We start from the raw sequence: 13,083 nt of genomic DNA on the forward strand, positions 1-13,083 counted from the left end.
TCCTTCCGCCTCAGCCTTCCAAATAGCCGGAATTACAGGCATGCGCTACTATGCCCGGCTGATTTTTTGATTTATTGTAGAGATGAGGTCTCACTGCAGGACATAATGGGTGAAAATGCTGAGTAGGTACGCACAGAGCCTGCTTCCGAAACCCCTGAGTTCAGAACTCAGGGGGAGCGCTGGCAGTCAGCACACCCGAATAGCTCACACTATTAAAACTGCTGTACCAACCAGAATACCAGTGGGCGTAAACATCTCTGAGAATAAAACTTTTTTTTCTTTTAGGTAGAGAAATTGGCAAATGCATTCAAAGCCATTCCAAGCACTCTGTGCTGATTGCCAAGGGCAAATCCAGATACAGGTTGCAGGCACTGCACTTGCTATGTGACTGCACACAGAAGGCTGGGGGGCACAGCCTTGTCATCTAACAGGAAATACAAGAGGTTGCCTCTCATTCCTAGAGACTCCCCCCTCCTCTTTCTAAAGATAAAGGTCGAATCACCCCTGACATGATTGAACTGATCCTCAGACAATTGATTTGGAATTATCAGACAATTTGGTGATCGGTCACATCGGGACTGACCAGGCTCTGAACCAGATTGGCTGACATGACAACTGAAAGCTTGGGAATCGGTCTCTGTGCTTTGCACACTTTGCAGTATGACTTTGCTGCCTCCTCTGATCATGAAGTGGAGTCTTTCCCTCAATCCTGTATCTGAGCTGGCCTGATGACTTGTTTTGACCAGTAGAATGTGGAGGAGGGTCACTGTGTTCATTCTGATTCTAAGCCTCAAGGGACTTTGAGTACTTAGCTCTTGTTTTAGAATGCTCTCTGCCGACTATGTGAACAAGTCTGGGCTAGCCTGCTATGTGTTGAGAGATACTCCTGTCACCCTGGCCACCACCCAATCGATTAACAGACTTGTGAATGAGGTCATTCTAGATCATCCAATCTCCAGCTCACCTATCAGCTGAGTGCACACGCATAAGCAAATCCAGCCAAGATCAGACAAATTGACCTGCCCAGCAGAATCATCCAGCTGACCTGTAGACTTGGGAGCAATAATAAAAGGTTGTTGTTTTAAGCCATTTGATGTTGAGGTGGTCTGTAATACAACCACAGATTACTGATTCAGTCATCAAAATGCAGCCAGCGCCCTTTAATAGCCAAGGAGAAGAGAGAGCAGTCTTTGGTCCAGGACAGGGGTTAGTAAACAACAGTCAGTAGGCCTGCTGCTTGCTTTTGTAAATAAAACTTTATTGGAACACAGCCACATCCATTGCTGTAGCTTTTATGATACAAAAGCAAAGTTCAGTTGTTGCGAGAGAGACTGCCTGGTACACAGAACCTGAAATATTTACTGTCTGGTCTTCCAAGGAAAAGTTTCCTAGTGAAGGGCATAACAAATAATAATAATTATTATTCATCCACTCTGCTAATAATAATAGCTTATGTTCAGACCTGGTGAAAGGATCTGACTTAGTCAGGAGATCAAGAGTCCTGTTGTGAGGTGTTCATTGGCAGGTTCCACCCCCTCCCTGGGCTTTAATTTCCTCACCTGGCATTGAAGGAAGATGGGCAAGAAACTCTCCAGTCACTTCATTGCTGATTTAGGCCTCAATTTGCTCAGGCTAAATGAATCCTGGGTGGAGCCCAGGAATATGCATTCCTGGTCTCCCCCGCCCATCCCCAGATAGTTTGGATGCAAGTGAAAGCCCACTGATTTTTACCATTTGGTTTCAGAAGTCATGTCAGTGGGAAAGACGGGCAGGAGTGTGAATGTTTCCAACGGACATTATGAGAAATTGCAAGGCTCATTTTGCAAGGAGCTGCTTTCAGAACATCAAGCTTAAGCTGCCAGTTGGAAGGTTCCTAACAAAAAGTCTACCAAGAAGTTAACCATAATACCTATCAAAGGGAAGTAGGAGGAAAGTAGGATGGGGTGGGATGGGTGGAGTGGAGTTCTTCCAAGGCTGGAGAGATGCAGATGTGTGCAGTACAAGGTGGTGATGATGATGGCGATGATGATGGTGATGATGGTAATAATGATGGTGACGATAGTGAGAGTATGATGGTGATTATAATGGTGTTGGTGATGGTTTTTGCATCTTCCATCATGAACTAAGTGCTCTTATTAATGATTTTCTTTCGTCTGCCATCTTATCCTATGATTTCACTCCTGTATTATTTTACTCTTCAAGTATAGGACACATGGCTTGCCAAATATATTATGAGCTCCTTGAAGGTGAGACTTTGGGATACACTTTCTGTATGATGAAAGCTGGAGTTCTCAGGTCAGACTTGGCTCAGCAACGTGATGAGCTCTGTGGCCTTGAGTAAGTGAGTATACCTCTCTGAGCTTGTGTTTTGTCATCTGCAGAGTGAGGATACAAATATACCTACATGATAGGGAGTCTGAGAGGACTGAAGGAGATAATCCCTACAGAGTAGTGAGTAGTGACCATTATTGTTGAGAACACTGTAAGCGTCTAATAAATAGTTGACAAGTCAGCAGACAGAGGAGTCTAGAATAACTGCATGGTTCTAATGTAAAGTGTACGTGTGTGTGTTGGCAGGGGTGGGGGGGATGGGGGGAGAATTGTATAGTTCTGCCCCAGGGAATAGTTGGTTGTCACAAATGGCATCTAGTAGGTAGAGGCCACGGATGCTGTAAACATCCTATAATACACAGGGCAGCCCTTCACAACAAAGAATTAATTATTTTCCCCAAAATGTCAATAATGTGTCAAGGCTGAAAAACTGTGTCCTAAATTCAAAAACTTGTATCACTGTATCTGAAATCTTCCCATTGAAAAGTGCTGACTAGGAAAAAGAGAAAGCTGGGCTTGAGATTCTTTGGAATAGACACAAGGGGAACAAGAGGTCATGGTTTTAGAAAGCAAGACTGTTCTTTGGAGGGTTGATTAGCTCCTGTTACACCATGCACTGGTGAGCTCATGCCTTGGGTCAGAAGAATACAAGGGCTTCTCTGGGAAATAGCTCCTTGAGTCTTGGGGAAAACGTGTACCCTGAGCACTGGCTGAGACGTTCGGGCATACACTTGATGAGGGCTATAGACAGATTTTATCAGGCTTTGCACACTATTTGACATTAGAGCGTCTGGCTTGATAAGAAATGGAATGACTCAGTCCCAGCTGATTTGCCACTTAGCTCTAAACCATTGTGTCTAGTTATTTTTATAGGCCAAATAGCTTTGCCGGCTCCAGGCTTGATGTCCCTTTCAAAAGGACAAAGGAACAGATGTCCCTTTCAAGAGGACAAAGGAACAGCTCCCGAAACCTTAAGGTCACTGAGTCATTTTAGCTCTGCTTCCATGTATAAGCTGGCAAAGCAAATGAGCTGGAGTTGAGAGTACTTACACGTGAGCCTCGGGTAGCACGGGTGAGATGATGCAGCTGTGAGCAGGCACAAATGGGCAAAGGATGGCTGTAGCCCCCAACTTCTTAAACTTCTCATCATCATTTGTGCTGAAGGACACACAGAAAGACAGAAACACAGTGAACAAGGCCGCTTTAAAAACGTTCTTCTCTTGCCAGTTTTTAATTTTTTTGTGTGTGTTACTGGGCACTTATTATGTGCCAAGCATTAATTTTGGCTTGAGGGTTCTAAATGTAGTCTGTGAACTGAACTTATAAAAACACCCTGCCCTCCTATAATATAATCTACTGGAGGAGCAAACAAGAATAAACAAGATAACCAGGTAAATGTGTGATATATTGGGAACGTTTCTACAAGGTCCAAACAACAAAATATTTCCAGTTGTGTTCTGGAAACAGCAATTTAATACTATATTTAAAGTGTCTTCCTCTCCACCATTATGAAACAAATTATTTCAGAAAATAATTTATTTTTGGCATGCCTAAGTATAGGGTATATATTTTTTGCCCATGGCCAGATTCGGCCTACAGACATGCTTTAATTAATCTACTCTGTGTATGTGTCTGTGCATAGTTGAATCAGTTGTCTGTATTTTTTATATTTTAAAATTGGGAGCTGTCACATAAAAATTGGAAAGATTTGGCTATCAAAAACTTGAAAGCTCTGGCTACTCTAGGCCCGTGTTCCCACAGGCAAGAAGCAGGGAGCCCAGGTTGAGGACACTTCCTGCTTTGCATAAGATGTGTGCTTCTTGGGTTGGTCCAGATACAAGCACCCCGGCTTCTCGTTCCCCACCTCTCTTGCTAATTTTTGCTACCCGCCTGTTCCCTTTTAGTTTCTGAGCACCTAAGTACTTTCATTGATTGGATTGTTGATGAATTCCCTAATTCATTCATTTCTACCAATAATGATTGGACATCTTCTCTGTGCTGGGGGCTGCAAATGCAGCAGTACATGAGACAGACCCAGCCTCTCCCCACCTACTGCTTAGAGTCTAGTGGGGGAGACAGGTACATCCAAACACACAGTTGTGATACGTGTTTAGAGGGAAAGTCCTTTAGCAGTCTAGAATAGTGATTCTGACCGAAATGGAAGCCAGGGAATACTGTACTTCTTTGAGGAAGCTGTGGCGATTTCAAAACGTTTCCCCTAAATTCTTTGAGACTTCTTTAATTGAGAGGTGGGTCCAAGCCCACTTCCCCTTGGTTCCTAGCTCTGGCTGACCTAATGGAATGTGTCAGAAGTGGTGCATGCCAGGCTCCAGCAACCAGCAACCTCTCCTACCTGTGTTTTGGGATGCTCACTCAGCATCCAGCTGCCATGCTGCAAGGAAGCTGGCAGCCTGTGAAGAGGCCCACAAGGAGAGAAACCAAGCTCACAAGTGGATGGCTGGCTCCAACTTGCCACTCAGGTGAGTAAACCATCCTGGAAATGAATTCTTTGAGCTGCCCCGGTGATATAGTTTGGATATGTGTCCCCTCCAAATTGCATGTTGATACGTGATTCCCTTGTATTTTCTGCCCTGACTGGAAGCTTCCAGAAGCCCTCACCAGAAGCAAATGCTGGTGCCATGCTTCTCGTACAGCCTGCAGAACTGTGAGCCAAGTAAACCTCTTTTCTTTATAAATTGCTAGCTTCATGCATTCTTTTACAGCAACACAAAATGGACTAACACACCCAGCTAGTGTTATATGGAGCAGATTCAATACTTCCCCTCCGAACCCTACTCAAATTGCAGATTTGTAAGGGAAAGAAGTGTGTGTTGTCTTGAATAATAAGCTTTGGAGTGGGTGTGTTCATGGCAGTAGTAACTGGAACAAAAGTAGGGACTGAGCTGAAATGTGAAGGTTGGGTGGGAATTAACTAGGTAAGTAGAGGAAGGAAAGGCCTTCCAGCCAGAGGGGCAGTATAGCATGTGCAAAGACCCTATGGTAGAGAGCATGTCGTAAGTAGGAAGTTGGAAGGTGTGGCTGGGGTAGAGGGAGCAAGAGGAGGCTATGAGCTGGGGCTGGAGTGTGCGGGCTGGACCTTCCATGACCTTGGAATTTCTGCTCAGACTTTTGTCTTTATCCTTTGAGAAATGGTAGCCATGCAGGGTGTTAAGTTGGGAGGAATTTACATTTTGAAAAGAACACTCTGGGTTGATCTGGGGGAATGGGATGGGGGCTGTAGTGGAGATAATGCTGGAACACAAGTTAGAAGCTTACCAGCCTCCTGGAAATTTGAGGACAATTCTGGGGTCACAGAGTTAAACATAGGACCTCTGATTTTCACTTTCATTGACTCTTTGTTCAACCCCAGAGCTGAGGAAACCACGAGCAAATACACTGCTGTGTTCCCTTCTTACTAGCTCAACTGTGTCTCCCAGTAGTTTAGAGTACATAGAAATTAACCCAGCTTTTACATCCTTAATCTCTGGTTTTATGTCTTCTCTCCACCACAATCATAAAACAAGTTCTACCCATCTATTTTTTCACCTTTTCAGCTGAATCTGTAGCTGAAAAACGAGGTCACTGAACACGATGGGGAAGACTGCTTGCAGGCAGAAATCTTTGGGGACATGCTTGATTTTCCTTTTTCCCTGCGTAGTTTGTTAGACTTAAAACTTTCCTATGGTCTTAGATCCAGAGGGGGGAAAAATAATTCTTTTTTTGCTTTTATAATGCACAAGATCAAACACTTTGTTAAAAAAGTATTTATAAATGAACACTTGTATTTCTGATACTCTTGTGATTGGAATTACTTCTATAGAAGCGTAGCTCTTAGATGTGAGATCCTTTTTAGGCTTCATGGAAATTAAGATTTTTAGTCATAAATTTAAGGATTTTAGGTAATTGAGACTCAGAGAGATCAAACTCGCATTATTGCATAATAATAGCTAGCAGTTACTGAGCATGTCTTATATGCCAGGCTCTGGGCAAAGCATCGTTTCATTTAATCCTCATAACAAGCTTGGGTGTTTGGTACCATTCATATAGGCAAAGAAAAAGGGAGTTCAGAGAGGCACAGGGATTTGTCCAAAAGTTAAACTGTTGTATGAGGGTAGTTAGGTCTTGACCGGCACCAAGGTTTGTCCTCTTAACTACTACCCTGTCTTGGTATAGACAATCTCATAATGCTATTTTATTACACCCTCCTGCCCCTGCATTTGATGGCTCCATTGCAGGAATGGATTCTGGTTTTATTTTAATAACCAGCCTTGTACAGCTCATAGAACCAACCAGATAAGATATAACCAGACCAATGTCTACAAGAGGAGCAATCTCATGCAAATTTAAACTTATTAAACTTTAAACAAACCATGTCTCATACACTGAAACATGGATTAGAGAGGGGAGAATTGTGTTCTATGGCCATGGATGAAAATCCCCATCCAAACAAGCAGGACGTGACGCCTGAGTCATTTCAACAGGCACAGGGACATCCATCCTTAACAGACAGGCTCCTTCCCTGGCGCTTGTTGGGTTTGCCTGTCAATCTGAGCACAGATCCTGCAAGAAAGAGCCACGAATTCATTCCTTCTCTTTATTTCAGGGAAAGGCTGCCAGCTGGCAAGTGTCACCAGGAGTATCAGACTCCATGAGGGCCATCAGGCTGAGGATGGAAGGCAGAATTTGCACTGAGCTCTTGGGAACCTCATGGCAAGAGAAAGACCCTCCTGGCTCATTGAGTGGCCTTCTCTGTATCACACACCCCCTCAGGATCGAATGAGAACATGGTAATGGCTCTGACTGACAATAATGTTTCTAACTCTGGGCAAAGACAACTCAGTCACACCCTGCTTCGGCCCTCCTAGCTAGGCAGGCTGGCCGCAGGAATTCTGGTGGGCTGATGAGTCTTCTAAACATGCCTGTTTTTGTTGCCCATCCAACTGCCATTCAGCATTAAAGAACCTGCTCAAAAGCCATACCTCTGGAGATTCTTTCCAGAGTCCCATTTCACCTCCTAAACTCGAGGGGATGGGCTCAGTTACGGTCTCCTTAGTGTGTGCCCCATGGTACTTTTCTTTTTCCTTCTTTTTTTTTAGAAAGAAAAGTTTATTTAAAAGTAAATTAGAGAGAGAAGGGAGAAAGAAGATTCACCTCCCCGAGGTGTGGGAGGAGGCCAAAGCCAGGAAGCATGGCGACAGCCATAGCTCAAAGAGCACATGACCTTTTCACATCTCCATGATGTCAGAGGACCTGTGCATAGTAGGCTTTCAATACAGAGTGGTTGGTTGTGCAACAAGATTGGGCCTGGGTTGTGGCAGCCTCTCTTTCCTACCCCTAAACTTACTTCAAAACTGGCTAAGATAAAGGTCCAATTCCTAATGTGCTAAGGGGCCATGGATACCTTACTAAAGATCTCGTGGGAGAGACAGAGGAAGGAATTTACGTTTCACATCATGAGGGAAAACCTCATAAACATCCACAGTAGGCATCTCTGTTTTCTCCCAGAAATGCTTTTCTCTCTTTTCTCCTCCAAAGGGTCCTTTCTTCTCACATTCTCAGCTGGCCTTCTGGATTTCTCTCCATCTTACCACTTAGAGAATCAATTCAGCTCCACCTCTGTATTGAATGTATCATATTCCTTCAAATATGATACAGACAAAGATTCCTCCTTAGGGTGTTCTCCTTAAAGGCATGGAGGAGAGATTGTAAATCATAAATATTTTCTCTCATCTCAGAATGAATACACGAATTAATAAATATATGAACAAATGGTAGACTAGCTTATTTAGGCTAACCCTTTGGGTAAAAAATGAGCAAAAATACTGGACAAAATAGCAAAAAAAAAAAAAAATCTTAAAAGTGGCAAAGAGTTGAGAAAGTGGGAATTGGAAATCTCTAGGCCAACACCAAGAAGGAAGGAAAATCAGAGAGGGAAGCCACTGTGAACATTTGCCTAAGGACATTTGCCAATCCAGAAAGGGTTGACTTTCCTTCTAATAGCTTCACAGGGCAAAGGGGACAGAAGTCACTGCCCACAGACTGCTCAAATGAGGAGTCAAAGAGGAGACCCTTTCCACAATAAGCTTGTATCCCAAGGGTCGCTATTCAGAGGAAGGGTTCCTGGAAATACACCAGCCCCTATGTGGTCTTGCAAGCTGGGTTCTCGGCCATTACCTAGAGAGAGCCTTGAGCTTTAAGGAGATCCTTGATTAACATTGTTCAGCCCTCCCCTTACTCCATATCCAGGGCCCCACAAACTGGAACCATCGTTCTATTTGGAAAAAAAAAAGTATTAAGGTGAAATTCATGGAACTGTAAAGGGTACAATTTAGTGACATTTAGTACATTCACCATGATGTGCAAACATCACCCCTATTTAGTTCCAAGACATTCTCATCACCCCCAAAAGGAGACCCTGGACCCACCAAGCAGCCACTTCCCCTTCCGCCACCCCCTTGCTCATGGCAACTATCAATCTGCTTTCTGTCCAGGACCAACCTCAAGCACATTATAGATGAAAGAAGCTAGACACAGGCCGGGCTCGGTGGCTCAGCCTGTAATCCTGCGCCTTTGGGAGGCTGAGGTGAGTGGATTGCCTGAGCCCGCGGGTTCGAGACCCGCCTGGGCAGCGAGACCTCATCTCTACAATAAATCAAAAAATCAGCCGGGCGTGGTAGCGCATGCCTGTAATTCCGGCTACTTGGAAGGCTGAGGCGGAAGGATCACCGGAGCCCAGCAGGTCAAGGCTGCGGTGGCCGGGAGTGGCCACTGCACTTCAGTCTGGGCGACAGAGTGAGACTCCAACTCAAAAAAAAAAAAAAAAAAAGAAGCCAGACACAAAAAGGTCACATATTGTATGATTCCATTGGCAGGACCCTTGTTTGTAAGACACACATATTCAAATTTTTTTAAATTAGCATTTTGAAGATCAGAATTTGGAAAATGGTGCAGGACGTGTTTGCTGTGTCTTCCATTTCCCTTAGAAAACAAGCTGACAATTTGGATTCCTGAAGCAGCCCTGGCACACTGGCTCTCGATTGTGTCTTCACATTGGGAACACCTAGGGGAACTTTAGAAAATTCTATGAACAGCAAATACCCCCAGAAAGCCTAATGTAACTGGCCTGGGCATCGGTGTTTTTCTTTTTTAAAGATTTATTTTATTTTATTTTAAAGGTGTAGGGTACAATTCAAGAGTAGCTATATAAGTTCTTTCTTTTATTTTTTTTTTTGAGTGGGAGTCTCACTCTGTCGCCCAGGCTGGAGTGCAGTGACACCATCATGGCACTGCATCCTCGACCTGCTGGGCTCAGGTGATCCTTCCACCTCAGCCTTCCAAGTAGCTGGGACTATAGGCGCATGCCATCATGCCGAACTACTTTTTTTATTTATTATAGAGACGAGTTCTTGCCTTGTTGCCCAACTGGACTTGAACTCCTGGGCTCAGGCAATCCTCTCACCTTGCTGATATTACAGGTGAAAACTCACCGGGTGAGTTTTTCTCCTCCAGAATGGGATGCTGGGCTGAGACAGCTGCTCTAACAGGACAATGACTACAGCTTCATGCCATCTGTACCACACACTTCCTTTACACCTGCTTTGGCACCTCCTTTCCATCCTGGCTTGTGCCTCATTCAGACTGCACAAATCAAGTATCCCAGGATTTTGTCCATGCCAAATGGCATAGTCCATGGATCTGGGTATGGCAAAGTTTGAGACTCAGGGATACTTTCTAACTAATGACCTCAGGGAAAATTAGTTCATGTCTGTAAGCCTCATTTCTGTCTCTGAAACAGGGCTAATAATAGTACCTATCTCATGAGAATATTTTCGATAAATAGATGTGCAAAGGTGCATAGTAAACATTCATTATCAATATGTTGCATTTATTGTTGTTGTTTTTATTATATGCATGAGCATTTCATAATACACTAGTTTGTTGATGATCCTTTCCCAACCAGTGAAAAGTCCCTTACAAAAAAGGTGTGTGGGATGGGGAGCTATGACATTCAATAAATTTTTGTGTACCTGCTTTGTGTGGACACTGAACTTGGCCCTAGGGAGGCAGCTGAAGGTCTAGAACAGAGATGCTGATGCGGAATAAAGAAAACTGTCATGCAAACCCATTATGGAGACCTGGGCTGCAAATGGGTGCAGGAGGTGGATGGTCTGAAATCCAGAAAGTATCAGGAGAGGGTGTCATTTAAGGTGGGCACTTAGTGGTATGTAGAGAACACTGGTTGGAAGAAGTAATGGGAAGGGTACTTAAGGTCCAAGCAACAGCATGGGAAAAGGCCTGGGAAAGAGAGGGAGAAGAGGACATTTGGGGACCAGCAGGATTTCTTGTGTAGCTCTTAGCATTGGATATGAAGACAGACATATGTAGTAGAAGACATTCCACCAGGTACCAGAAGTTGAGGCTGAAGAGGATGTTAGATGCTAGGTTGAGAAGGAGCCCTGCTCTGAGATAGCTGCCCTCACTCAACCCAGTCAGGCAGGGTTCATGCTCAGTGGTCCTTCCCAAGACCATTAGTGCCGCAGCTATGGTGTCCACTTACGTCAATAAGGTTTCCCCATATCGGATTTCTGAGATCTTTTGGGCTGGTTGGAATTTGTTCCTTTCTTCCTCGTTCAGTTTCTGAAGTTGCTGTTGTCTCTTTTTCATTTCATTCTCCTCCCTCAGAATGGAAAAATATCCCTGGCCTGCCTTCACAGACCGAATCAAGTTGCTAGAGAGAGAAAGGTCAGGGGAAAGGCAAGAATGGGGGTAGGGAAGGTGGGAGAGGAGAGAGAGAGAGAGAGAGAGAGAGAGAGAGAGAGAGAGAGAGAGAGAGAGAGAGGATACAGAGGGGAGAGAGAGAGAGAGGGAGAAAGAGATACGTAGAGAAAGAGAGACAGAGAAAGATAAAGTGAAAGAGAGAGAGAGGAAGAGAGGAAGAGACAGGAAGATAGAAAAAGAGATAGAGGAGAGCAGGGAGGGAGGGGGGAGAGAGAGAGAGAGAGAGAGAGAGAGAATTAAAAAAAAATGGGATGAGTTAACTTATACTAAGATACTAAGACGATGTCTTATTGTCTTGGAACCAGTAGTCTCTGGGTGCACCCTCATAGGCCTGCAGGGCAGGAGGCTCCTTCCTCTAGATTTCTAGAGTCAGACAGGCCTGATCTTGAATTCTGGGCCCACCTCATCCTGAAGACCTCGGACAAGCTCTCTAATCTCCCTAAGCCTCAGTTCCTTCATCTTTCTACCACTCAACAAGTATTTATGAAGTGCCCACTCTGTGCCAGGTACCCCACTGGATGGCTATGGAGTGGGCATAACAGTCCACAGACCACAGGATTAGTTACCTTGGGGCATGAGAAGGGAACAGCAGAGAAGTGTCTGTGACTCTCCTGTGACCATCGATGGCACAGCAGTCACCACAGAGCCCAGGCTCCTGGCCCAGGCAGCCCTCTCTTCGATCTGCCTGAATGCTCACATCTGTGAGCGTGACAGCAGAAGACCCAGTAACAATGTGTAGGTGCTTGCCGTGCCAAGTAACGTGTGCTAGGGCTTTATTTCTCTTTCCTTGCCAACTGTTTCGTCATCAGACATCTTGATGCTGGCTTGTCATGAACACATTCTGAGCTACACACCTCTCTCCTGCACTTTGCCGGTCTTCCTCTTGGGGTCGGAGCTAGCAGCCCCAGGGTGGAGAAGGAATGAGGCAGTGACGTCTGTCTGGCCAGCTGCCTATCTGTGTGTCGAGCACCACATTAAACCATCACCATGTTTCCTAGATATAAATGTTGATTCTGAAACTCAGTTTTAGTAGTTCTTCAGGTTACTAATGAGCAACCAGTATATGTTGGGTACTGGGATGACTGTTGAATACGTGTTGGACAAGACACTGGGTCTCTCGGGGTTCATGGTCTAGCAGGGGAGAGAGATACATGAAGAGTTGATGGTAACACAGACTGATGGGGAGGGAGAACTCTGGGGCCTTTGGGAGGGGGTACCTAATTCAGACTGAGGGGTGGTTGGAGGCCTCTTCTTGGAGAAAGTGATACTTCCTTTCCCTCCTTCAGGGTACTATTTTCCTCTCTTCTGCCCTTTCAGTTTGGATGGAATATTCTCAGCCAGCTGTCACAGCCAAACTCTGACATTGTTAACTGAGCCCTGCCTATTTGCTAGGAAGAGTTACCGTATCACTGAGGGCATTTCCATTTCAGCAGGGGACTCTTATAAATGTCTATTGTGAAAATTAAAGATGGGAGATGGGGCTCTCCTAGCATTTTTCAAATCATATCACAGAGGTGGCACCTGAGTGGTTTCACATTGGGATCACCTTTTCATTCATTCATTTCTCTGGCTGGCCTTGGCTGAGAAACTTCTATTCCAGGCACTAGTGTGGGGGACCAGAGCTGCATAAAGCAATCAAATAAGACATTTGCACCCACAGAGTTTACAATATGGTGGAGGAAGCACACCCATAAACATATACTCTCAGCTTAATGTGCCAAAGGGCTCTTGTAACCCAGATAACTCTTGGCAGACTTCCTGGAGGAAGTGACATTTGGGTTAAGTAGGAATTCACCAATAGGATGCGGTGGGAAATGGCATACTAGTGGATGGAATAGCAAGTGTAAATGCAAAATGGTGAGTCTGAAGGTGGCTTGTTTAGGGAACCACAAGTATCTTTATTTATTTATTTATTTTATTTTATTTTATTTTTTTTTAAGTTGGAGTCTCACTCTGTCGCCCAGACTGGAGTGC

The 13,083-nt window shown here is 44.6% G+C and overlaps 1 protein-coding gene across 1 annotated transcript in view; it reads right to left on the reverse strand.

Annotated features, from left to right (window-relative positions):
* Window positions 1-13,083, reverse strand: part of CCDC60 (coiled-coil domain containing 60) — a 114,113-nt gene that overhangs the window by 48,651 nt on the left and 52,379 nt on the right. Inside the window, exons 3-4 of the mRNA XM_008069309.1 lie at window positions 10,889-11,059; window positions 3,382-3,489 (exon numbers count right to left, since the gene is read on the reverse strand). Of these exons, the coding sequence (XP_008067500.1) occupies window positions 3,382-3,489; window positions 10,889-11,059 (279 nt within the window). The remainder of the gene's footprint in view (window positions 1-3,381; window positions 3,490-10,888; window positions 11,060-13,083) is intronic.

This window comes from Carlito syrichta, unplaced genomic scaffold (assembly GCF_000164805.1).
Source record: "Carlito syrichta isolate Samal-C Ts95f unplaced genomic scaffold, Tarsius_syrichta-2.0.1 Scaffold311911, whole genome shotgun sequence".
Lineage (NCBI taxonomy): Eukaryota > Metazoa > Chordata > Mammalia > Primates > Tarsiidae > Carlito > Carlito syrichta.